We start from the raw sequence: 27,343 nt of genomic DNA, 5'->3' as shown, positions 1-27,343 counted from the left end.
ATTGATGATTGTGCCTTTTTCCCTGGTCTCACAACTGAGGGGCTTCACTGAAGGTTTTTTGTTTGTTTGTTTGTTTGTTTTGAGACAGAGTTTTGCTCTTGTTGCCCAGGCTGGAGTGCAGTGGTGCGATCTTTTCTCACTGCAACCTCTGCCTCCCGGGTTCAAGCGATTCTCCTGCCTCAGCCTCCCAAGTAGCTGGGATTACAGGCGCCTGCCACCACTCCTGGCTATTTTTTTTTCTATTTTTAGCAGATATGAGGTTTTACCATGTTGGCCAGGCTAGTCTTGAACTCCTGACCTCAGGTGATCCACCCACCTCGGCCTCCCAAAGTGCTGGGATTCCAGGCAGGAGTCACTGCACCTGGCCCACTGAAGGTTTTTACCAAACTAATACTGAACAGAATTGGTACTCCTTGGGCTCACACCTAGGGAGGGTGCCTTGAACCACCTAGATGGCTGGTCTATATCACAACTCAGGTTACTACAACTTTTGACCCAACCTTTCACCTCCTTCACCACCAAAAGCAACCTTAAAAGAGGTTTCTTTTATTAAAAACCACCTTGGCCTAGAAGCAACTGACAGTCCAGTAGCAACAAACACCTGTGGTCCCCAGATCTTGGTTTCTAATATCATTCTCTATAAAAGGAACGAGGGCTTCTTGGAGAAATGGCTGATTCTAGGACTGGGGCAGCAAATATATAAGATGAGCATGGAGTATCTTACATTGCCAGGAAATAACGACGTGTTCCAAAAAACAAAACACACACCCACATGCACAGTGAGGGCAGTGTGTCAAAGGCATACAGGAGCCAACTGAAGGACTCGAGGGGCCAAAGTTGGAAAACTTTGAGCAACAAAATAATTAAAGTAGTATTGGATTATAGTCCAAAGTATAAAAGTGCCCCTGATTCCACAATGATATAAGTAAATGGCTTAGTAAATAGATGGGAGAGAAGAGGCAAATCTCTTGTACAGACAAATTCCAAATAATTTATTAGATACCAAATCAAGGAGGTGGAGCATAATTCCCCATTCCTTAAAGGTGGGCTGAGCACACCGACTGCCTTCCAAAAAGTACAGTCTAGAGAGGCAGTGGGGGAAAGAGTCACTTTGAAGTGCAGAAACCCTAAGAACACAACCCCAGCAGTTGATCAAGGTCAACATCACCAGTGGTTAAGTCATTCCGAGAGTCTGTTGCCTTCATATGATATGATTAGATTATTTTACCAGTGTGGTCTTCCTCCCCAAACCCCTAACCCCAGTCTAACCATCAGACGAGTCCTGGTGGAGGAACATTCTACAAAATACCTGATCACTGTTCCTCAAAACTGCCAAGGTCATCAAAAACAAAGGAAGTCTGAGCAAATGTCACAGCCAAGAAAAGCCTAAGGAGACAAGATGACTAAATGTAACGTGGGATGGGATCCCGGAGCAGAGAAAAGACGCTAGGTAAAAGCTGGCCAGGCATGGTGGCTCATGCCTGTAATCCCAGTGGTATGGGAGGCCGAGGTGGGAGGATTGCTTGAGCCCAGGAGTTCAAGACCAGCCTGGGCAACATAGGGAGACCTCGTCTCTACAAAAAGTAAAAAATAAATTAGCTGGGCATGGTAGTGTGTGCCTGTAATCCCAGCTACTCAGGAAGCTGAGGCAGGAGAATCACTTGAGCCTAGAAGGTAGGCTGCAGTGAGCTATGATCGTGCCAGTGCACTCCAGATTGGGTGACAGAGCAAGACCTGTCTCAAAAACAAAACAAAACTCAGGAAATCTGAATAAAGTACGGGCTTTAGTTAATACTAATGTATCAAGATCAGTTTCTTAATTGTGGTGAATGTACCACACTAATGCTAGATGTTAACAATGGGGGAAACTGGTGGGGAGTATATGGGAACTCCCTGTACCGTCTTTGCAACTTTTCTGTAAATCTAAAACTATTCTAAAATTAAAAAAAAAATCAGCCTGAATGCAGAATAAATAAAGGTGGCTATTTGGTTGCCTTGCTTCTGGATACACACAAATGAAAAAATGGGCCAATATGTTCCCAAAACCTTATCAGAGAAGCAGGCTGCAGGGAGGGGAGGTGGGTAGTGGGGAAGGGGTGGGATGTGGTCAAGGTCATACAGATATTTGGAACAAAGGGCCTGGATCCCTAGCCTGAGCACCAGCGCTAGATACAATGAAGCACTGTCTTTCATCGGTGCCAGCAGGGGTAGACCCAGGTGGTCTCTGAAGACCTTTTGAGTTCCCACAGCCTGGGGACCACCTATGGTGTCGGTATATACATATATATTTATACATATATATAAATATATGTATTTATATATATTTATATATATTTATATAAAAATATATTTTTTATATGTATTTATATATATTTATATATATTTATATAAAAAAATATATTTTTATATATATTTATATAAAAAATATATTTTTATATATATTTATATATATTTTTATAAAAAATATATTTTTATATATATTTATATATATTTTTATATATAAATATATATATATTTATATATATTTTTATATATAAATATATATATATTTATATATAAATATATTTTATATATTTATATATTTATATATAAATATATATATATTTATGGCATATATATGGCAGATATATATATGAATATATATATTTTTATGGCATATATATGGCAGATATATATATATATATATATATTTTTTTTTTTTTTTTTTTTTTTTTTTTTAAGACAGAGTTTCACTCTTGTTGCCCAGGCTGCAGTGCAGTGGTGCGATCTCGGCTCACTGCAACCTCTGCCTTCCCAGGTTCAAGTGATTCTCCTGCCTCAGCCTCCTGAGTAGCTGGGATTACAGGCGCCCACCACCACGCCTGGCTAATTTTTTGTATTTTTAGTAGAGACGTGGTTTCATCAAGTTGACCAGGCTGGTCTCGAACTCCTGACCTCAGGTGATCCACCCGCCTTGGCCTCCCAAAGGGCTGGGATTATAGACATGAGCCACCGCACCTGGCCAGGTGTCTGTATCTTTAGAAACAATGACATCATTGCCTGGATGCCAGCTCTGTGGGAGCACTGTTGTGCAGCAAAGCGCCTTGTCAGCTGAAGATCACACCACACAGACTCTGCTTTCACCAGCTGTGTGACTTCAGGCAAGTGAGTTGACTTCTCTGTGCCTCTGTTTCCTCATCTGAAAATGGGAACACACTAATGCCTACCTGATAGAAATCGCTGAGGATCAAGTAAGATCCTGCATATAGCAACTCTGGGTAAAAGCTGCCAATCTTCGTACCAGCACATGCACTCAGGCCCTTCCTTATGCTTGCAAATATAGAGGTGCACGGGGAGGAGTGGGGCGTAAAGGCAGAGAGCAGGGAAGGCAACAGATGACACAGCTCCTCCACTCTGTTGTTCTCAGGGCTGACCCAGCTGCTGCGCCCTCAGAAGGGGGTGGCGAGTGGGTGGCAGTGGGAAGGGAATGGTTGACTCCTTTAGTGCAGTCACCTGTGGTCTCAACATCTTCTATACTCAGCACCTGGATTGTAGCAGAGTTCTCTGGGCCTCGGCAGCCTGGGTGCCTCCCCTGCTGGGGCTGAAGGAGTGTCCGGCCTTCTTGCACCACTGAAGCTGGGATTAAGGCCTAAGGCCTTGCTTTAACTTGTGCTCGCCTAGAAAATGAACTAAGCCCCGTGGCCTTTGCCTCTTGCCACAGGCCCCGAGCAACCTAGCCTGGCTTTGTCAGTTTGGAAGAAGCAGACCTGCACACCTGCTGTCCTCATTCATTTGTCCCAGTGAACAATCAGAGCCAGGCTCACTCTGTGTTCCCAGACCCGAATCAGTCAATGGTGTCACAGGTAGATGAATGCAACATGGTCCTGCTCTCCAGGGTTCCGGTACGCTCTATTCCCTCCACTCTCTTTCATCCCCAAGGGCCCCAGCCAGGCTCACGTCCACCTCTGGGCCTTGGCCCTTGCTGTTATGTCACCTGCTACTCTCCAGCAGACTCTGTCAGCTCCCGCATCCCAACCTGCCCATCCATCCTTCATGGCCCAGCTTGGTGTCTGCCTCCTCCAGGAAGTCTGCCCAGATCACCCCACCCGGATGTGCTCTCTTCCTGCTCCAGGTAACTCACTGCCCTGCCTTTCACAGAGCACTTAGCTAACCCCACCTGGTGCCTTTACGGTTCATATTGGTGCATGGAGTCCCCACCAGACCCTCGGAGAGGACAGTGGTAAGATTGTATCTCACCCATCTTTATAAACATGGCTCATATCCAAACCCATCCAGCACTGGTTGATCTCAGAAAATTACTTTTATGTCTCTCCTGCTACTCACTTCTGGAGGGATGGGCTTGAGCCTAGCCAGGCCTGGGTTCAAACCTCAGCCCCGTACCTCACTAGCTGTGTGATCTTTGGGAAAGTTAGCCCACTCTAGTGGTAGGTGTGGCTGGTGTCCCACCCATCCCTGTGGAGACTTATCTTTTTAGTGGACTCCAGCCCTCCTTCCACTAGCCATCTCTGCATCTCTTCACCCAAGGACTGTTTCTGGCAAGAGTCAGATCTTACAGTCAAGGAAGAGAGAAGGGGGCCGGGCACGGTGGCTCACACCTGTAATGCCAGCACTTTGGAAGGCCGAGGTGGGAGGATCACCTGAGGTCAGGAGTTCGAGACCAGCCTGGCCAACATGGTGAAACCCTGTCTCTACTAAAAATACAAAAATTAGCCAGGCATGGTGGCACACGCCTGTAGTCCCAGCTACTTGGGAGGCTGAGGCAGGAGAATCGCTTGAACCCAGGAGGTGGAGGTTGCAGTGAGCTGAGATTGCACCACTGCAAGACTCTGTCTCACAAAAAAAAAAGAAAAGAAAAGAAAAGAAAAAACAAAAGGAATAGAGAAGGTGCTGGAAGATGCATCCTCCTCACACCCCACAGCCTTTGACCCACGACTATCAGGAGTTGGTGAATAATACACAGCTCCCTCACCCCTCCGGTGGGATAACCACGAGACGTGTGTTCCATGCCGGCTCCCAGAGTTCCCCAGGAGGATTCAGCTCCAGCTGCCCCCAAGAGTAACTCTCGTGACAATGTACCTTCCCCTGGCTTGGTTCCCCTACTGGTGCTTCCTGGGGTTACTACCCAAATAATCCACTTGCACTCAAATCCTTGTCTCAGGGTCTGCTTCTGGGGAAACCCAAACTAAAGCACTCCTCTTAGCCTCGGTTTCATTATCTGTGAAATGGGTATAATGGCAGAGTTGACCTCACAGGATGATTGCAAGATGATATCTGCAAAGCACAGAGCCTGGAATTACTAAGCATTCTCCAAAAGGAACCACTACAGTTATTTTTAGTTGTGCTTATTTTAAACTTTTTAATCTCTTTTTTTTTTCTTTTTTTTAACAGAGTCTCACTCCATCACCTGAGCTGGAGTGCAGTGGCGTGATCTAGGCTCACTGCAACTTCCACCTCCCCGGTTCAAGTGATTCTCCCACCTCAGCCTCCCGAGTAGCTGGGATTACAGGTGCACGCCACCGTGCCTGGCTAAGTTTTGTATTTTTTGTAGAGACGGGGTCTCGCCATGTTGCCCAGGCTGGTCTTGAACTCCTGGGCTCAAGGAATCTCCCTGCCGTGGCCTCCCAAAGTGCTGGGATTATAGGCATGAGCCACCACGCCCAGGCCAATTTTCTGAAGAGAGAACTGAATCTTTTGACAGAGCAGTCATGACTATGTCCCACCCAGCTTGCTCTGGAGAGCCAGCACCTTCTCCTGGGACCATCCCCCACTGTCTGGTAATTCCCATCCACACACCTGCCCTGCACATGTCCTTCTTGATGACCAAGAAAAATCCAGAACATGGCCATCCCCTGGCATCAAAAATTTTCCCCTTGGGCTGGTTTTGAGCTGCATCCTCCCAGCAAGGGTGGGAAGCTCATTCCTGAGAACCTACCAGGGGAACTGGGGACCACAGAGGGTGCTGGCTGAACACCCACTGGCAGGAGACCCTGGTTTTATTTTCTACCCAGGCCTTGCCAGGCCAGCGGTCCCCCTGGTCTTGGCAGGACACTGCTGTGCTTCCAGGCCACCACAGTGCCCACTCCCTGTGACAGGGGCCTCTGTAGCAAGAGGAGGTCAGGACTTTGCAGAAGGCCCCATAAGTTCTAGTAATTCTGATTTTCAGGTACAACTGGCAACTTGATGCATTTTACCTCGTCCGAGGTGAACGAGTCCATTCGCCATCTGAGCCCTGTACTTATACGTCTGGACTCTTCCTGGGAGGTAGACAAGCCCTGCAACCACAGCAGGGGAGAGACCATCAAAAGTGCACAGTGGCTGGGGGACAAAAGTCCAGCTAAGCCAAATAAAACGTGTGTGCTCAACATAGCACAGGGCACCCAGACTGCCTGGCTCCAGATTCCCACTCTGCGATTTACTCACTGTGTCCCCTGGGGGAGGGCACTCAATGCCTTTGCATCACAGTTACCTCATCTATACAATGGGCAAGGTGGCAACACCTACCTCCTAGGGCTGCTGTGAGGTTAAATGGGCAGATTCACATGAAGAACTTGCAAGACTGCCTGGAGCAAAGCAAGTACTCAGGGAATGCTTGCCTCTACGTGAATATGCATGAATATGCAAATGCATGGAAAATGTGCAGACAGACGTACCGCATGCAACGTGACTTCGGAGGCAGATTGGTGGTTACGGGGCTGCAGGAGGGGAGAAGGGGGAGGGAGTGTAGGGCTTTGTTTTGAATGATGAGATGTTTTGGAACTAGATAGATAGAGGTGGTGGTTGTACCACATTGTGTCTGTACTAAATGCCACTGAACTGTATACTTTTAAATGGCTAATTTTATATTATGTGAATTTCATCTCAATTAAAAAAAGAAAACACTTCTGGGGAGTGAGTTTGGTTACAGTAGGTGGAAAAGATCTTTCCTTTTTACATGTCTGTCCAGCTTGGGTTTTTGTTAAGTAATGAACACATATGTGTATCACTTTGGTAATTAAACAAATTCAAGTTGTTTTCAAAAGGAAGCAGCGTATAGGAGAAAATGTGTGTGGGAGGTGAAAGGAACATATGATGAGCTCTGACTCATATTTCATCATCTATCACCCACTTATCTGTTGTCTATCTATCTGTCTGTATGTCCATACGTCCATCCATCTATCTATCCATCTGTCTGTCTGTCCATCCATCTGTCCATTCATCCATCCATCATCTATCTTCCCATGCAATAGGAATAAGAGCCTTGGGGGTGGTGTGAATGCCCCTATTTCAAAGCAACAAAAGTGAGGCTTAGAAAATTTAAGCCGTGTGCCCAGCTCACAGAGTCTGACCTCCGAAACATCTTTTGACTGCATCACACAGCCCCTTATTTGCATATGTAAAACAGGGAGCATAAAGCCATTTTTTTTTACCCTGGCTCTGATTGACACTCTCTGGACCCTGGATGCCTGGCTGAGCTCTCAAAGTCAGAGCAGGCCAGCATGGTCCTCCTGACTGCATCAGTCCTGCCTCTCAGGTGCCCAAATGCCCCGAGAGCCTGCAAGCCACCCACTCCCTGCTCTCCAGTCACAAACACCTGCTCCCCAAAGAAGAAACCAGGCCCCTCACCAGCCCCCCATGCCTGTGTTCTGGGAAAAAATTGTGGTCAAAAAGCTGACAAATGTAGGAAAGGGAAATAAACATGCAGTCATCTGCATGGTAGCTGCTTCCCTGTGGGAGCCAGGGCAGGTGTGGAGCACGCCTGAGTTCCTCACAGGTGAGTGTGCCTACCAAGTGGGAGATGCCCCCACTCACCCCGGCCACCACCCGGTGCAGGATCCTGGCCACCTCTGCCTGGCCCAGACTCAGCTGCAGCCACACCGGGCATGTTTTGATGAGCTTCTCCAGGATGCTGATGCCCCGGCGGCGAGGAAGGCAGTTCTTCGGGTTGGCTGGCAGACAAAGCCGCATGCCATCTTCCTCTTCCTCTTCCTCTCCTTTGCCAACAACTGGAACCGGACTGAAAAACAGAATTCAATGATCAGCTATCCTGCAGCCAGCCCAGAGAAGGTTTATAACAACTGGGGATTCCATTCAGCCATGCTTACTTATTCAGCATGAGGTAGTCAGTGGCCCTTTGGGGAATTAAAAAAAATCAACAAACCATGGTCTTCATCTTAGGGTGCTTGTAGGAAACACACGTCAGCCCACCCGACCCAGGATGTGAGGCTCCGAGATGTTGTTCCTCCTTTTCTGGAATCAAAACCAGCCTGTGTGTGTTGGGATGGGGTAGGCAAATGTGAGGGTCTTGGGGAGGGTCTGGGATCTCTTAAACCGGACAGAACTGTCAACAGTAGGCAGTGCCCATTTCCCAGTGGACCCCTCAGTTTGATCTCACTGTTTCTTGGGTCTGTGAGACCCAAGACTTGAGTCTGTGAGGAAATGGCGAGACACAGCTATGGTACAAGTATAAATGTAACAGAAGCACAGTTCAACAGAAGCAGCTCACTGCAACCCGGGATGGGTTCAGGAAAACGAGTGGCATTTGAGCAGAGCCTTGAAGAGGCTTTTTAAAAACTTTTAAAGAGTAACACACACAGTGAAATGCACACATCTTGAGTGTACAGCTAGCCACATTTTTACATATGTCTACACCTGTGTAACTACCACCCAAATCAAGATAGAGAGATCTGTGCTGCCGTAGCCACTAGCCAGAAGTGGCTTGTCTGAACTGACAAGTGCTGTAAGCACAAAATATACACAGGATTTCAAACTTACTGTGATAAAAAGAATATAAAATAGCTTATTAATATTTTTATTGTTTACAAGTTAGTATAATTTTTTTTTGAGACAGATTCTTGCTCTGTCGCCCGGGCTGGAATGCAGTGGCGTGATCTCAGCTTACTGCAGCCTCCGCCTCCTGGGTTCAAGCAATTCTCCTGCTTCAGCCTCCCGAGTAGCTGGGATTACAGGCGTGCACCACCATGCCCAGCTAATTTTTGTATTTTTTTAGTAGAGACAGTTCACCATGTTGGCCAGACTGGTCTCAAACTCCTGACCTCAAGTGACCCACCCACCTCGGCCTCCCAAAGTACTGGGATTACAGGTGTGAACCATCGTGCCCAGCAAGATAATATTTTAAATGTGTCAGGTTAAATAAAATATTATTAAAATTACTTTGCCGGTTGTAATATGGCTGCTAGAATATATAAAATGACATATGTGGCTTGCATTAGATTTCCATTGGATGGTGCTGATATAGGACAGTTCTAGAAAGTTCCTTCTTACCCCTTCCCAGTCAACAGTGCCTGAGCCCCCAGAATGAGGATGTGTCAACACAGCACGGTGGGGGAAGGAGGATCACAGACCCAACAAACAGCAAAGTCAAACTGAGGGCTTCGCTGGGAAATGGGCACTGCCTACTGTTCACAGTTCTGTCCGGTTTAAGAGATCCCAGACCCTCCCCAAGACCCTCATATTTGCCTTCCCCATCCCAACACACACAGGCTGGTTTTGATTCCAGAAAAGGAGGAACAACATCTCAGAGCCTCGCATCCTGAGTTGGGTGGGCCAGAAGGTCTGTGTGCATTCTACCTAAGGCACCAAGTCTCTCAAGGTACCTGCAGGGGTGAAAACCTTAATCAGACAGACAAGGGTACCCAGAAAGCCATGAAGCTGTGGATGGTGCCTTCCATCTTGCCCTGTGTCTCTGTGATGTTGCCCAGGGGTACCGGGGATCAAGGTTGGCATTGTTTCCAGAAGCGTCCAGGGCGTGTGCTGTAAGGAGCCCCTTGGGGGAGGCAGGGGATGAGGCCAGGGTAAGCCCTGTAAAAGGGCACAGGAAAGTGGAACTACCCCTGAAGGCAGGGCTGTAGGGGTCCTGGGGGTTCTCAGGGTGGTGGAGGGGTCAGGCAGCGCTGTATTAAACAGGGGCAGCAGTGTTGTGAATTTTGAGCAGTGGTTTTCGAGAGAACTGACTGGGACTGCCTGTCATGAGGAGGGGTGTGTGAAGGTCAGTGTGAAGTCTGTAGCCGGGGAGAAAATTCCCTCCCACATCCTCCGGGGGGCCCTGACTCTCACGAATGTTGTGTGTGCTCCCGGCTGCCTGTGGATTTCCCCTTTCGGTCCACAGCCTTCAGCCTACCTAGAAGAAGGAGCCAGGTCACCAGGAAAATATGAGTGTCCCGGGGAATGGCAGGAATCCTGGGGCTGGTGGGGGTGGGGTAGGATGGCTCTGTGGAAGTCCACAGGCTGTGGAATTGAAGCCGAACAGTCTCATTTGGAGCTCAAGGCCAGGGCGGCCTGGCTGATACTGATGTAACCACTTCCCAGGCCCTGAGTGTGGTCCCAGCATCTCGTCTGGGAAAAGTTAAAATGATGGAGGTCTGAATTTCCCAGAAAAGAAAAGAAACCCCTGGGCTGCAGGCTCCTCTAACCCCACTTGGAAACACAAACATATGTTCTGGCACCAAAAGACGCTATAATCATCCTTAAACATCCCTGCTTGGGCCCCAGCCTCCCCCAGGCCAGTTAGGACTTTCAATAGCAGGGATTGAGGGCAATCGGCTTCATTTCTTCTTTGCCATGAACTATGGCTTAGCACTTGGCCAAGTCCTTTCCCTGTCAAGGTCTGTTTCCTCATCTGTGCAATGGGGACTGGGAGAAGGAAGCTTCTCCATTTGCTGGGTGGCCCTAAGTGTGACCTCGGCTCATCCCCAATTTTTTTTTTTTTTTTTTTTTTTTTTTTTTTTTTACCTGCAGAACCAAAGCTGCGATCAAACAGAGAGGTTCTGGGAGTAAGGAGGAAGTGGGCCTCTCATTCACTCGGGCCGTGCTTAGTTTCTGTGGACCTGCCAATGTCAAATGCTGTTCCAGGCACAGGTTAGAGCAGTGAACAAAACAGTTAAAAAAAAACCCAAAACCTTCATGGTATTTACATTCTAGGGGAAGAGGCGGGCAATAAACAAGGCAAATAGGTGACTAGAGGATGTTAGATGGTAATACCGCCAAAGAGGAAGAGGAAAGGGTCCCATGGATGGGTGACAGTTCCAAACTGGGTGGCCAGGGAAGACACCCGGAAAAGGTGACTGTGGAATAAGTGCCTGGCTGCAGGTATCTGGGGAAGAGATGTCCAGGCAGAAGGAAGAGCAAACTCCCAAGCCTGCAATTCCTGCTCCTGGAGCAAGTGCAAGGAGGGACAATGAGAGAAGGGTGAGAGTGGCAGGAGGTGAGAGCAGAGGGGGTAGGGGGAGGGCCCCATGAGCATCTGGAGCCACAGGGAGCATTGGCCCTAAATCCACATGTACAAGCACTCCCCAGGGCTGGGCTTCCAGCTAGCTACATGCCTAGCCCAGCGCTCAGGCTTCCTTGGCAAGAATAAATGGGCCCATGAAGATCTGGGGGGACCTGGGTGGTCTCAGGGCCCAGGAGGGTCTGCAGGAATCCACAGAGATAAACCTGCTTCCCAGCCCGGCAGCCCCACCTGCATCCTGAAGCACGAGGCTGCTGCTCTCAGGGTGACTGACTGAGTGGAAACTCTGCCCCAGGCTCCAACATCACGAGGACTGTACATCTCACTGTCTTGTGATCACATCCCTTCCTGCTCTAAAACTTGCAATGGATTCCACTGCCTAAAGAATCCGGTCCAGTCCCTTCATGTTTAAGGCATTCCCTTTCTGGGCCTCTGCCCCTCAACCCCAGACACCCCCTACAAAGGGCTCCACTCCATCACCCAACAGAACATGCACTTCTCCACCCGGAGCCCACGCTCATGCTGCTCTGTCCACCTGCACCTCCTTCAGGGTCTATTTCTTCCTCCCAAGATTATTTCCAACTGGTAGGCAAAAGCATTAGACCAGACACAGAAAGCAATGATCATAAAAGAAAAAATAGATAAAGTTAGATTGCATCACAATTTAAAACTTCTGCCCATCAGGCTGGGGGAAAAATATCTGCAAAACATATATCCAACAGAGACCAAGCAAATCAATTTTTAAAATGGGCAAGAGATTTGAACAGATACTTCAAAGAAGAAGATATACAAATGGACAACAAGCAGGTGAAAAAATGCTCAAAGTCATTAGTCATTAGGGAAATGCAAATTAAAACCACAATGCGATACCACGGCACAACCACTAGAATGGCTAAAATTAAAATGACTGACAACATCACATAGTGGTGAGAATGGGAAGTAATCAGAATGCCAGCGTACTCTTGGGGAGAACGAACATTGGAACGAGCACTTTAGACAAAGATATGGCACTTTTTAATAAACCTAAACATATACCTACCCTATGGCCCAGCGATTCCACTCCTAGGTATATACCCGAGGGAAATGACAGTATACGTCCAGAAAGACTTGCACATGAATGACAAAGCAGCTCTCCTCCTAACAGCTCAATACCACCTGGTTCCAGTGTCCATCAGCGGCAGAATGGATAAACAAACTGTGGCATGTCCACACAACGGGCCAGTAGTCAGCAATAAAAAGGAATTAACCACACACACAACCACGTGAATGAATCTCAGAAGCATTATGCTGAGTCAAGGAAGCCAAATGCAAAAAAGTACATATGGCATGAATCCATTTATATGAAGTTCAAACAGGACACTTAGATGTGTGCATTCACTTTTACCACATGCAAATTTTATACCAAAACTATAAAAGATAATCCTAACTAAACACTGAACTCTAGTTAACTCTAGTCATGATAACATTCAGGGGGTGGTCTGCAAATTCCTATGAAATACATTAAAAAGTAAGGTGCATTCATGGATATGTAAAGATATGTAACAAAACAGAGAAAAACATTGAGGGTTACTTGTGGGTGTATGGGTGTTTACTGCAAAGTTCTTTCAAGTCTTCTGTATCTTTTAAATTTTTAATAGTGAACTACTGGCAAAACAGTTCTCCCCATCCCTTAAGGCCCCTTCAGATGAAGCCTGCCTGCTGTATTAGAAGTCTTGGGTTTGAATGCAGGCTGTATGACCTCTGGCCAGTTATTAATACTTTACCTCTCTGGGCTTCAGTTTAATCACCTGTGAAAACATAATAAGCTGGGCGCTGTGGCTCACGCCTGTAATCCAAACATTTTGGGATTAAGGCTAAGGCAGGAAGGTTGTTTGAGCCCAGGAGTTTGAGACCAGCCTGGGAAATATAGTGAGACCACATCTCTACAAAAAACTTTTGAAAAATTAGCCAGGCATGATGGCGTATGCCCCATGTAGTCCCAGATACTCAGGAGGCTAAGGTAGGAGGATTGCTTGAGCCTGGAAGTGGAGGCTGCAGTGAGCTGAGATCGCCTCATTGCATTCCAGCCTGGGTAACAGAACAAGACCCTGTCTCAAAATGAATGAATAAATAAATAAAACTAAACAAAAATAAAAATAAGTAAAAACAACGTAATTGTCTTTATTTAAGAGGGTTACTGGGAAAATTTCATGAGTTGTCAACTACTTAGCACAGTGCCTGACACACTATTCAGTAAATGTTACAGTTTTTCCAACCCTCCAACCCCCGAGTTATAACGCTTCTCTTCCTCTTCCTGCTACAGTTCTCTCACTTTAAAACCTTGATTTTGGGACTAGGCACATTTGATTGAAGTGACTTGTGGCAAGATGGCAAAGATGGAAGTGCCCAGAGTGGGTGACATGCAGGCTTTGTTTTACAGCTGTGATGACGCTTATCAACTGGCCTGGCCACAGCAGCTCCAACTGCCAGGAGCCGTCGCTAAGCCCACCCAGCATCAGATCAGCCATCTGTTGGCAGAGCCGGCCACTCTGACACCCACGCCCTCCCTCTCACCAGCTGAACTCCCACTCCGCTAAGGACCCTGCAAAGGCAGAACCGGGGACCTTGGATAATGAAAGGTGTTGTTAGAGCCTTGGAAGCTTTGGAGCAGCTCCAACAGAAAGAGAAATTGCTCCACAACGTGTTGTTCTCCCACTCATGGGGAATAGAGCAATGAGCTCAGAGCAGCAGGCCCACAGGCTTCTGATCCTATGGCTGCCGCCAGACACCCACCCAGAACGCCCTGCCAGACGCAGTGCCAGCAGACACTCAGGAAAACCCAGCCCCTGGGCTGCAGGACTCAACCTCTCAGCTTCTATGGGGATTTTCTCACCAGTTCCCTAAAGGAGGGCGGGAATTGGCCTTGAGTGTGCCCAGCTCCTGGGCATGGTGCCTGTTGTCTACATTCAGGCCTATTCAGCCTGGGGAGTAGAAGAGGGAAGCTCCACTCCAGGGTGGATAGCTAGCCCAAGGGGCTGACCAAGTGTGGGGACAGAGCGGTGAGCATGGCAGCTTGGGGTGTGCGGCCCTGGCTAGATGCTGCCTATTAGGGGTAGGGGGAAGGCGCAGAAGTTTCCCAGCTAAACAGGGTTCTGGCTTTGGGCTGCCTATGTCAGCCCCAGGAAGCAGCTCAGAGAGTTCCAATGCAGCCTCACGGTGGGAACCGAGGCTTTCCTGTATAGACTTGGCCAGAACACGCCAGGGGGCGGGAGGTGGGAGTGTGTGACGGAAAGGGAGAACCGGAAAAGGCCGTCACTACCCCACCTACCAACCTGACCCAAGGCAGCGTGGCCTCCCAGCTTCAACAAGACAAAGGGGGTCTACAGGAATGGAGAGGCCTGGTCCCTGGCCTTAGAGGGCTTTTGGGCCAGTAGAAGCCAGCGTGGCTCTGGTGATAAATGTTACAGGATGGCACAGTCCCTCCAGACAAAGCACCACGAGTACACAGAGGGAGTGCAGGGGCCGGCGTGGGAGGGAGGGAGCCCTGGTGATGCCAGCCAGGGCAGCAACTTGCCTGTTTCATGTATTCATAGTCCACACCATACGGTGCCCACTGTGGGCCCCCAAATCCTGTTAATTCAGTCATCCTCACACCTGCCTGATTCAACCTCAGAGGTTGAATTGTGTCCCCCGAGAAGATATGTCCAAATCCTAACCCCAGTACTTGTACATGTGACCTTATTTGGAAAAAGGATCTTTTTCTTTGCAGATATAATTTAGGGCTACTGAGATGAGATCATCCTAAGTTTAGAGTGGGCCCTAACTCCAATGAGAGGTGTCCCTATAAGAAGGAAAGGCACAGAGAGACACAGATGAGGTCCGTGTGAAGGCAGAGGTAGAGACTGGAGTTATGATGCCCCAAGCCAAGGAGTGCCAGAGGTAGACAGCCACTACCAGGAGCTCAGGGAGAGGCATGGGACGGATCCTCCCTTAGAGCCTCCAGATGGAACCTGCCCAGCTGAAACGCTGGTTTTGGATATCTGGCCTTGAGAACCACAAGAAAATAAATTTCTGCTGCTTTAAGCTGCAAAGTTAGTGGTAACTTGCTACTGCAGCCCTAGGAACCGAATATACCTACCCTACCCCTAGTGGTCTCATGTAAAGGTGAAGACACAGAGACACAGAGAGGTTAAATAATTCACCAAAGGTCACACATCAATAAGTGGCAGAACTGGGATTCAAACCCTGGCAATCTGACTCCAGAATCTACGCTTCTAACCACTCTACTCTTCCAGCTCTTGAAAGTTTAAAAAAAAAATTTCATGTTTACGTATCCTGGCAAAGAAAGTGTATTCAATAATGTTCATTATTTCACTTGGGAATACACACAAACACACACAGTGACATAGAAATATACATAGAAATAATTTCCAGAAGGCTATGTAAGATGTCATTAGAGTTATTTCAGAGACGTTAAGGGGGTTTGTTTCAAATTTTTATAATAATTATGCATTGCTAACATGATTTAAAATCATCTTAAATAGGCCAGGTACAGTGACTCATGCCTGTAATCCCAGCACTTTGGTAGGCCAAGGCGGGCAGATCACCTGAGGTCAGGAGTTTGAGACCAGCCTGGCCAACATGGTGAAACCCCGTCTCTACTAAAAATAAAAAAATTAGCTGGGTATGGCTGCACATGCCTGTAATCCCAGCTACTTGGAAGGCTGAGGCAGGAGAAACGCTTGAACCAGGGACGCAGAGGTTGCAGTGAGCTGAGATGGTGCCACTGCACTCCAGCCTGGGTGACACAGCGAGACTCTGTCTCAAAAAAGAAAACAATCATCTTAAATAGGCCAGGCACAGTGATTCACGCCTGCAATCTCAGCACTTTGGGAGGCTAAGGTGGGAGGACTGCTTGAGTTGGGGAGTTTGAGACCAGCTTGGGCAACGTGGTGAGACACTATCTCTACAAAAAATTAAAAGAATCAGCTGGGCACAGTGGTGTGCACCTATGGTCCCAGCTACTCAGAAGGCTGAGGCAGGAGGATCGCTTGAGCCTAGGAGGTTAAGGCTGCAGTGAGCTGTGTTCACACCACTGCACTCCAGCCTGGGTGACAGAGCAAGACCCTGTCTCAATAATAATAAAATAATAAAATAAAATAATAATAAAATAAAATAAAATAATAATTATATTAATAATAATAAAATAAAATAATAATAAAATAATAATAATTTTAAATAAACAGTTTCTTATTTGTACAATGGAGCCGGTAATACCTGGCCCATGTTAACACTTTTAGTAGGTCACATTTTTCTGGATGTAGCAACCACACATGTGGTCATGCCCTATCTCTCCCAGGGACACCTGTTGCTTTGGGGACACTGGCCAACCTAGTCCACCAGGGACATCTCATTCCCCCAAACAGGCCCTACTCAACCCAACTGCTTCTCACTTGTTACAGCAGGAGGAATGGTCTGAGGCTGGGGGCGGGGGGCAAAGCTCCCCAGAGAATGAAAACAGTTACGCCCACTATCATAACAATCTATCAAAATTTAAAAGAGAAGAAATTCTGGAGCCCAGATTCCAGCAGCCCCATTCCCTGAACACCCGCGTTTACACGTTTACAGATGGCCACTGCTGCTGCAGCATTTACTACATGGAGAAAATGGGGAAAGCCAATGGCGCCACAGGAGAATGGATAAATAAAGCTGTGACTCAGTCCACCCTGGACAATGACACAGCTGTTAAAAGGCAGGAAATGCAGTAAATCAGTGGAGTGGCTATAGTAAACATTAATCTATTATATACTTCAAAACAGCAAGTAGAGAATAGTTCGAATGTTCCCAGCAAAAAGATAAATATTTAAGGTGATGGATATCCCAATCCCCCGATTTGATTCTGATACATTACATGAATGTGTCAGAAGATCATATGCACCCCCAAAATATGTACACCTATTATTTATCAATAAAAGAAAAGGCCCAGGGGCCAGGCACAGTGGCTCAAGCCTGTAATCCCAGCACTTTGGGAAGCCGAGGTAGGTGGATCATTTGAGGTCACGAGTTCAAGACCAGCCTGGCCAACATGGTGAAACCCTGTCTCTACTAAAAATACAAAAATTAGCCAGATGTGGTGGCAGGTGCCTGTAATCCCAGCTACTAGGGAGGCTGAGGCAGGAGAATCGCTTAAACCTGGGAAGCAGAGGTTGCAGTGAGCCGAGATCATGCCACTGCACTCCGGCCTGGGGGACAAAGCAAGACTACGTCTCAAAAAAAACAAAGAAAAGAAGAGAAAAGGGCCAGAATCAATGCTACACAGATGGTTAAATCTCAAAATTCTGTTTATTGCATGAATGTTAATTTCCTGATTTTGATCCTTGTCCTTGAGAAATACCCACTGAAGTATGTGGGGTAAAGAGATAAAATGTCTGCAACTTACTCTCAAATCATTTAGAAAAAATTAGAAGCTAGGTGTGGTGCTGCATGCCTGTAGTCCCAGCTACTCAGGAGGCTGAGGTGGGAGGATCACCTGAGCCCGGGGAGATTGAGGCTGCAGTGAGCACTGATCGCACCACTGCACTCCAGCCTCAGTGACAGAGTGAGACCCCATCTCAAAAAAAAAAAAAGACAAAGAAAAAAGAAAAAAGATAGAGAGGGAGAAAGAGTGCAAACAAGCAAATGTGACAAAATGTTAATAATTGATGAATCTGGCGAAAGGAGTGTACCAACAAGAATTCACTGTACTATTCCTGTAACTCTTCTGCCAGTCTGAAATCATGTCAAAACAGAAAGTTAGGCCAGGCGCGGTGGCTCCTGCCTGTAATCCCAGCACTTTGGGAGGCCGAGGCGGGTGGATCACGAGGTCAGGAGATCAAGACCATCCTGGCTCACACGGTGAAACCCCGTCTCTATTAAAAATACAAAAAAATTAGCCAGGCGTGGTGGCAGGTGCCTGTAGTCCCACCTACTTGGGAGGCTGAGGCAGGAGAATGGCGTGAACCCGGGAGGCAGAGCTTGCACTGAGTGGAGACTGTGCCACTGCACTCCAGCCTGGGGGACAGAGCAAGACTCCGTCTCAAAAAAAAAAAAAAAAAAAAACCAGAAAGTTAAAAGAAAACGTTTTAAAAAGCAATCAAACAAACAAAAAAATCAACCCTAATGAGTGAAGTAAGCAAATTACGGAAGGAATGAAAACATTTATGTAAAGTATAAAAAAACACGCACCACAGTTCTATATCCTGTTTGTGGATACATGCACACACCAAACTCAGGAAGATGGCTGCCCTTGAACTGAGGAGAAAAATAGGATCAGGGAGGGGTGCGAAGGAGGTTTCAACCAGTTCTGCAATGATTTATTTATTAAACCAAACAAAAAGATCTGAAGCAAACATGGCAAAGTAATAGGAATTAACAAAGCTGAATTATGGGTGCATAGGGCATTGCAATGTTGTTCTCTAGACTTCTCTAAACTTGATATTTAATTTAAAAAAAAAAGCTCTCATGTATAAACACACATACTCCCGGGTCCCAGAGCATGCCACAAGTCGAGGAAATGTGGAGTGGAGCAGAGCCCAGGCACCCAGGCCTGTTCCTTCTGCCAGTGCCCTGTCCCTATGACCACTCCAGCTGTTTTTTCTTGGCATTTTAAAGTCAGTTCAGAAGCCCGAGAGTCCCATGTTAGAAGGTCATCAAGACGAGTCTAGCCCCGGGAATAGATTCAACTGGCCATCCAAAGAATCAGCCCCAGGGGACTTTTTGGGACCCCCGCCCCCACCCCCCCCACAGCTGTCACAAGCCACCAGAGCAGAAGCCAGAGAAGGTCATTGGAGACAAAGAACAGCTGATGCCAGAGGACATCTAACTCTGAATTTCCTGGTTCCAGGTGTAGATGTAGGCGGGAAGAGTGCGGTGTGGCCTGCAGGCATTTGGGGCTGGGAGAACTCCCCACTCCTCATTCCATAGTGTGATGAACAGGTACAGGCTTCAGGCTAGATAGGGCCTGTGATCCTCCTGAGCTCCTCTACCTCTTTGAGCCTCAGAGTCCTCTTGTGTAAAGCAGGGAGACTCTGCCACTCAGCTCAAGGACTGCATGAGGATTGAATGGGACAGTGTAACTAAAGAACCCAGCCCACAGCTGACTTTTAGCAAATGGTAACTACCAAATGAGATGGGGAGGTGGGGAGGCTTCACGAACAGTTCATGGAGGAAGCTAGGGCTGAATTAGACATGGGACAGAGTGGAGAAGGAATTCCCACTGGGCAGGGAGGTGGATCTGAGACTGTTAGGAGGCAGGTAAGCATGCAGAGATACCTGTTGGAGTATCTGGTTTGGATCAGAGGTGTGCCAATAAAACACCCGTCTAGGACAATGAATAAGTAAATGAAGAGCAAAAGCCTTCCAGCCTGGCCAACATAGTGAAATCCCGTCTCTACTAAAAATTAAAAAATTAGCCGGGTGTGGTGGCGGGCACCTGTAATCCCAGCTACTTGAGAGGCTGAGGGAGAAAAATCTCTTGAACCCCGGAAGCGGAGGTTGCAGTGAGCCAAGATTTGAAAAAAAAAAAAAAAAGCAAAAGCCTTGATGTGTAGCAATTGCCAGTTTCCAGGGTGTGGGGTGTAAATGCTCCCACCATTGCTGAGGTCAAGCTCTCTAAAGGTTTGCACCTGGCTAGCAAAATTTCTGGATAGTTAACAATAGGCTTTTGAGAGCCTAACCCTAACACTTCAGTTCCCTCTCTACCATCCCTAGCAAGCAGCAGTTGTATCTGTTTGAAGACCTTTAATCACATGAGCTAGCTACCTCACCAGGCAACCCATTCTGAGAAGCAATTCTCAATTTCTATTGAGATGAAATCTGTTCCCCTGAAGTGTTTCCTCTTGTTGCTTTTTCTACATTTTATAGGGCCATGAGGACTACTCCCCCCACCCCCCCATAAAGCCTCTAAACTATGTGAAGATGGCTTGTGCATCTACCACCCTAGAGTCTTCTGTTTTCCAGCTGGAACAGCCCCAGGCTTCCACACAGCAACCCAGAGGGAAGGTTTGTCAGCTGTGGTTGACGCTGAGCTGGGTGTCTCCAAGAATTTCCAGATAGGGTGGTTCGTTTTTTAACAGCATTTAAATAATCCAATTCAGTGGTTTTTAACATAGTCACAGAGCTGGGCAACCACCACCACAATCAATTTTAGTACATATTCATCACCCCACAAAGAAACCCCTTACTCATGAGCAGTCACTCCTCCCCAGCCCTGCCCCCTTCCCTCTAGCCCGAGGCAACCACTAATCTTTCTGTCTTTATAGATTTGCCTATTCTGGACATTTCCTACAAACAGAGGCATACACTATGTGGTCCCTTGTGTCTGGCTTTCACTTGGCATCATGTTTTCAAGGTTCATCCATGTAGTAGCAGCTAGTGGAATTTATCGGTACTTCCATATCAATGTTTCATTTCTTTTTATTGCCAAGCAATATCCCATTGTATGGAGATGCCACATTTGACTTGTCCATTCATCAGCTAACATTTGAGTAGTTTCCAATTTGGGGATATTACAAATAATGCTGCTAATATTCATGTGCAAGTTTTTGGATGGAACCTATGTTTTCAGTTCTCTTGGGTGTATATCTAGGTGTGGAATTGCTGGATTATATGGTAATTCTGTGTTTAGTATTTTGAGGAGCTACCAGACTGTGTTCCAAAGTGGCTACACCATTTTACATTCCCACCAGCAGCATATGAGGGTTCTAATTTCTCCAGCACCTTTCCAACACTTGTTATATTGTCTGTCTTTTTGATTACAGCCACCCTATTGGTTGTGAAGTAGTTTCTCATTGCGGTTTTGATTTGCAGTTCTACGGTGGCTATTGATATTGAGCATCTGTTCATTTTCAGCCTTTTTTTTTTTGAGACAGGGTCTCACTCTGTCAACTAGGCTGGAATGCAGTGGTGTGATCATGGCTCACTACAGCCTCAACCTCCCAGGCTCAAGTGATCCTCCCACCTTAGCCTCCCAAGTAGCTGGGATCACAGGCATGTGCCACCACACCTGGCTAATTTTTTATTTTTTGTACAGACAGGGTCTATGTTGCCCAGGCTGGTCTCAAACTCCTCGACTCAAGCAATCCTCCTGCCTCAGCTTTCCAAAATGTTGGGATTACAGGCATGGGCCACCACGCCTGACCCATTATTGGCCATTTGTATATCTTCCCCAGAGAAATGTTTATTCAGATCCTTTACCTATTTTTGAATTGGGTCTTCTATTACTGAGTTGTAAATTTTTAATATATTCTGGATATAAGCCCCTTATCAGATATATGATTTGCAAATATTTTCTCCCATTCTATGGACTGCATTTCCACTTTCTTGAGGGTGTCCTTTGAAACATAAAAGTTACAATCTAAGAAGTCCAATTTGTCTAGTTTTTCTTTTGTTGCTCGTGGTTTTGGTGTCATACCTAAGAAACCATTACCTAGTCTTAGATCATGAAAATTTGCCCATCATTTCAGTTCTTACATTTAGGTCTTTGTCCTATTTTGAGTTAGTTTTTATGTATGGCATGAGGTAGGGGTCTGACTTTATTCTTTTGCATGTGGATATCCCACATTGTTCCAGCACCATTTTTTGAAAGACGATTCTTTCTCCATTGAATTGTTTTGGCAGCCTTGTCAAAAATCAATTGACCATAAAATATGGAGTGGTTCTGAGCCTCCTCATCATACTGCTTTTATCCTTCTGAGTATAATGAGTATCCTTCTTTCTTTGCACTTCTGAAATGTGGAGTCCCAAATAGAAATAATACCCAGGTGTGCCCTGAGCAGCACAGAAAGAAGTGTGACCATCACCTCTCTACAGCTAGATACTCTACTTGTATTAACATGACCTAACATCAGTTTTTCTGTAGCTCCACAATGCTTTTGGGAAATTAATTTGGATCTGGAGGGTGGAATCACATTGTGGAGATGAATGGAGATAACGAGGGTTTATGAGATGGGTAGTAACATGGCAAGTAACCATTACAAGAATGGATATGATATAAAGGAAATGACACTGTCTGGTTCTGTTGTTTACTACGTGACTTTGGGCAACTCACTTTCCTTCTCCAGGTTCAGCAGCCTCTTAATACAAATAGTAGGTTGGATCAGATCTGGGATGGCAAGTAGGTTGAACTTCCCATGTGAACCCCAGTTGACTGACAGCAGCTGCCTAGACTGTTATGTTGAAGGCTCCACTGAAAGAATGCAGGAATCTACTAGTGATGTCTGCCAGGGGCTCTGCCTGGGAGAGCAGCAGCAGCTGTGCTAGGTATTTCCTGAGCATGGATCAGACCAAGGACTAAGGTTCCTTCCAGCATTATGAATTCCGCAATTCTGTGACTCAACCGACCCTTGGCTAGCTGCCACCTGAAGGCTTTTCTTCCAAGCCAGGCTGGCCCTGCCCCAGTGAACAGCCTGGGAGAAGGCAGGCGGCCAGGCTGGCTTCTCCATGGCTTTGTATCTGCCAGATCCTTCTTCCTAGACATGTGTGAAGCTGAGCCACAGCTGCTTCCTAATTCCACCTCTGGCCCAGGCTTTGGTGCATACAGAAACAAAAACACAGTTCCAGGCTGACCATGGAGGTCCCGTGGGGATGGAAGAGAAGTAGCAGTTTCAGAACTAGGATCTCTCACACATGCACAAAGCACAAACACTCAACAAATGCCTCCAGCCTATTTCCAGGGGCTAAATAACTGTACAGGGCCCTGGCAGGTTCTCACAGATGCTTGTGGCTCCAAGAAGTGTCTGGAAAATCTTGTGAGAAAGTTCCCTGGGTTTCTCCTCCCTTGGGAAACCAAAAGACCTTCCATTAGGAGGTGGGGAATAGAGTGCAGCCTAAGACCCCCGACCCTCAGTGGGTCAGTCCCAGGAACAGGGGACAGGCTCTATGGGCCCCTGCCCACAGCCTCTAGCAGGGGAAGTCAGTTTAGGCAGGTCTTCCGGACCTCGGAAGCGCTGAGAGCAGGCCAGACTGCCTCAGCTCACACGTCACAGCCCACATCAAGGGGTCTGGCAGGTCAAAGGCCTTCAAACTTTCCACATCTGTGTGCGCTGCAGGCCTTCTGTCACTTAGTGTGTGTCCAGCACTCTCCAGCTACCAGTCTTGCCTTCCTGACTCCAGCTAGGTGCCCTGCTGTCCCTACTGGGCTCCACCTGCCCACACTGACCCCAACGTGTGGAGGCCTGGTGGTGCTGGCAGAGGCAGCCAGCTTCAGCCCCAGGCCCTTCTGGTGGTGGCTCCCACCACGCCAGACCCACCCCAGGCCCCTGCTCAGCCACTGTGGTTGACGGCTCATGGCTTTGCTCTGTTGGGCCTCTAGTCCCAGCTGCTCTGCCTTCTCCTTGGGCTCTGCTCTTGCAAACCCTGTACACCCCCAGCCTCCTAGGAACCTGGACTGAGTTCCTCCACCCTCCCTCCCTCTGGAATCTTCTCTGGTTCAAAGGTCCTAGCCACTTTGCCTATCTGGGTCATCCAGGTCTAAACTGACTCAGCCTGCCTGTCCTGCTGACCCCACCACCTGTCCTGGGCAGGTCTGTCCACTCCCACCAGGCCCAAGCTTACAGGTGACGGTACCAATCCTGTCCCCGGTACTGCATGCAATTTGGCCTTCAGTCATCAACCAGAGCTATGCAGCCTCATGGTTTAAGCATGGGCTTGAGAACCAGGCAGCCTGGGTTAGAATCCCAGCTCCGTGGCTTCACAAGTGACTCAGGCTCTCTTTGCCTCAATTTGCCTATATTTAAAATGGGAAAGATAAGCATGACTACTTGATGAGTTTGCTATGAAGAGTTCAGGATAGTGCCCAGAGTCCAGCAAGCATTCAGTGATGTTAGTATCCACCATTTATTCACCCAGTAAGTATTTATTCGCCCAGTAAGTATTTATTCAGCACTTACTATGGGCCCAGACCCCACTCTGGGCTTAACGTAATAATAATTACAACAACAGTCATATGAAAGAGCAGCTGACATCCCCCCCACCCCAAGATCCCCAGAAACTTCACTGAACATGGAGATAGTTACTGGAGAAGACAGGATTTAGGGGCCAAGCTGGAGGGACTGAAGCTGGAGGCAGCAAAGACAAAAGACCCAGGTCACCAAGGGCAACGGGCAGGCCCTGAGCACACCTGTCACATATATTGGGATGAGCTGAGGCCATCTCTGCAAGGACAGACCCCTGGGAGGGGGCCTGGGAGGCTGGGGGACAGGGTGGGAAGGGGGTCCTCCCCTGTACAGGGGAGCATTGTCTGTAATGGAGAAAAGAAGAAACCGAGACATAGTCACTAGGGCTACAGAATTAGCAAGTGGCAGAGCTGGGATATGAACCCTTTTGTACCTTTGGAATTTGAACCGTGTGACTATATCGCCTACTCAAAAAACAATTAAAACAACTTGAAACTTTGAAAAATAAAGTTTCCCTTAAGAGCATTCATATGTGGCATTGAGCTGGGCTGTGTGCAGGTGTATTTAGAGAACTCTGTGCTTTTGTTCTGGCTAAGACCGCACAGTGTAGGCCATTTCCCTTCTAGAATAGATCTCAAAGAGATACTTTTAAAATGCAAATGAAGCTTAACAGACAAAGATGTTCACTGCCACGTGACTTGCAGTTGTGGAAAACTAGAAACAATCACACAATACTGCCTGTAACATGCTGGTCTCCCCCAAACTCAAGCTTTGTGTTCCAGTGTCTGGCCCATCTACCACAGTGTGCCCAAGCCCGGCATAGAATAAGGGTTCAAGAAAAAGTGTTCAACAATGGAGTGGTTAAGGAAATATTAGTACCATATGAAACTGGCAACATCCAACCATTTTTTACCTATAAAGAAAGCAATTTGGGATGTTCAGCCTCATACAAACAATGGAATAATATATAGCCATTAAAAATAGTCCCTAAGGGCCAGGCATGGTGGCTCACGCCTGTAATCCCAGCACTTTGGGAGGTCAAGGCAGGCAGATCACCTAGGTCAGGAGTTTGAGACCAGCCTGGCCAACCTGGCAAAACCCTGTCTCTACTAAAAATACAAAAATTAGCCAGGTGTGGCCGGGTGTGGTGGCTCACACCTGTAATCCCAGCACTTTGGGAGGCCGAGGCAGGTGGATCACAAGGTCAAGAGATTGAGACCATCCTGGCCAACATGGTGAAACCCCGTCTCTACTAAAAATACAAAAAAGCCAGGCGGGCGCCTGTAGTCCCAGCTACTTGCGGGGCTGAGGCAGAGGAATCGCTTGAACCCAGGAGTCGGAGGCTGCAGTGGGCCAAGGTCGCACCACTGTGCTCCAGCCTGGGTGACAGAGCAAGACTCCGTCTCAAAAAAAAAAAAAAAAAAAAATTAGCCAGGCGTGGTGGCGTGCACCTGTAATCCCAGCTACCCAGGAGGCTGAGGCAGGAGAATCGCTGGAACCTGGTGGCGGGGGGGCAGAGGCTGCAGTGAGCCAAGATTGTGCCACTGCACTTCAGCCTGGGCGACAGAGCAAGACTCTGTCTCCAAAAAAAAAAAAAAAAAAAGTCCCTAAGGCACTCACTTATAGCTGGTGGAAGCATAAATTAGTACAGCCTTCATGGAGGGCAATTCAGTAACTTCTATCACAATTGCAAACACATAAACACATAGGCCCCTTGACCCAGCAATCATGGGAACTTATATGTACAGTTGCATGTATGCAAAATGACGCACAGACAAAAGTGCTCACTGGATTCAGGGGAGCATTGTCTGTAATGGAGAAAAGACTGGAAACAACCTAAATGTCCATCAATAAGGGACCAGGGAAATGAATGGAATACTATACAACTGTAAGAAGAATCATGAGAATACCTTCTGTGTACTGACATGGAAAGATTCCTAGGGTGGGTGTGTGGCTGAAGGACAAAAGCAATGTAGGAAATATTAGTACCATATGAAACAACCCAGTCACTAAATGGTTAAGGAGATATTAACCACTTACATACATATAAACCAGTATGTATACTGTACTCCCTTGTTGGAAAGAAAAAGAATAATTATTTGTATTTGCATAAAGAAACTCTGGAAGAAGATGCAGGAAGCTAGTGTCAGGAAGGGGTATAAACAGGGACATGAAGGGACCAGGTGGGAAAACTTCTTCACTGTACATCTTTTTCATTATATATATATATTTTTAAATCCTATGAGCATATTACCTACTCAGAAATAAATTATGTTTCCAGAGTTTACCATTTACTGTGTGCCATGCATTGCTGTTGCTGGTTAACATACATGAACCAATTTAATCCTTTAAAAGAATGCTATAAGGTTACTCTGGTTATCATTCCCATTTTAGAGAGGAAGAAACCAAGACATAGTCAGTAGGGCTACAGAATTAGCAACTGGCAGAGCTGGGATATGAACCCCAGCAGTTTTTTTTTTTTTTTTTTTTTTTCTGAGACGGAGTCTTGCTCTGTCACCAGGCTGGAGTGCAGTGGCGCGATCTCAGCTCACAGCAACCTCCACCTCCCGGGTTCAAGTGATTCTCCTGCTTCAGCCTCCTGAGTAGCTGGGACTACAGGCGCCCACCACCATGCCTAGCTAATTTTTATAGTTTTAGTAGAGACAGGGTTTCACCATGTTGGCCAGGATGATCTCGATCTCCTGACCTCGTGATCTGCCCAACTCGGCCTCCCAAAGTGCTGGGATTACAGATGTGAGTCACTGCTCCCGGCTGAACCCTGGCAGTTTTTTGAGTCAATAGTCTATGTTTCTAATCACTGCCAAATTCCTACTGATGAGTGCTTATGATATAAACATTACACATCACAGACACACAATAGGCGAATGGAGAGATGGAAGGACAGATCTTGTCCATGGCGTGGAAGACAATACTGTCAAGCTATCAATTCTACACAAACGGTCTACAGCATCAGTGCAATCCCAGTTAGAATCCCAAAGGTGTTGTGTGAAAAGGCAGAGGGACATGAAAGGGGCTGAGAAGATCCAGGCTGCACTTGAAGAGGGGGTATTAGTTGTTCTGCAGGATATCAAGGCTTATGATAAAGCCGAAGTGATTAAGATGGTGTGACATTACTGCAGGGACAGACACACAGGTCAGTGGAACAGAAAAGTCCAGAAATAGAGCCGCACATTTACAGTCACCTGAT

At 47.1% G+C, this 27,343-nt stretch overlaps 1 protein-coding gene across 4 annotated transcripts in view; it reads right to left on the bottom strand.

Moving 5' to 3' along the window:
- RIN3 (Ras and Rab interactor 3) overlaps positions 1 to 27,343 on the bottom strand; it is a 175,491-nt gene that overhangs the window by 125,700 nt on the left and 22,448 nt on the right. For all 4 annotated transcript variants that reach the window (XM_063793863.1, XM_063793864.1, XM_016926624.4 and 1 more), the window contains exon 2: positions 7,789 to 7,993. In XM_063793863.1, coding sequence (XP_063649933.1) covers positions 7,789 to 7,993 — 205 coding nt within the window. The remainder of the gene's footprint in view (positions 1 to 7,788; positions 7,994 to 27,343) is intronic.

This window comes from Pan troglodytes, chromosome 15 (assembly GCF_028858775.2).
Source record: "Pan troglodytes isolate AG18354 chromosome 15, NHGRI_mPanTro3-v2.0_pri, whole genome shotgun sequence".
Taxonomy (NCBI): domain Eukaryota; kingdom Metazoa; phylum Chordata; class Mammalia; order Primates; family Hominidae; genus Pan; species Pan troglodytes.
This window is presented reverse-complemented; position numbering and strand designations above follow the sequence as displayed.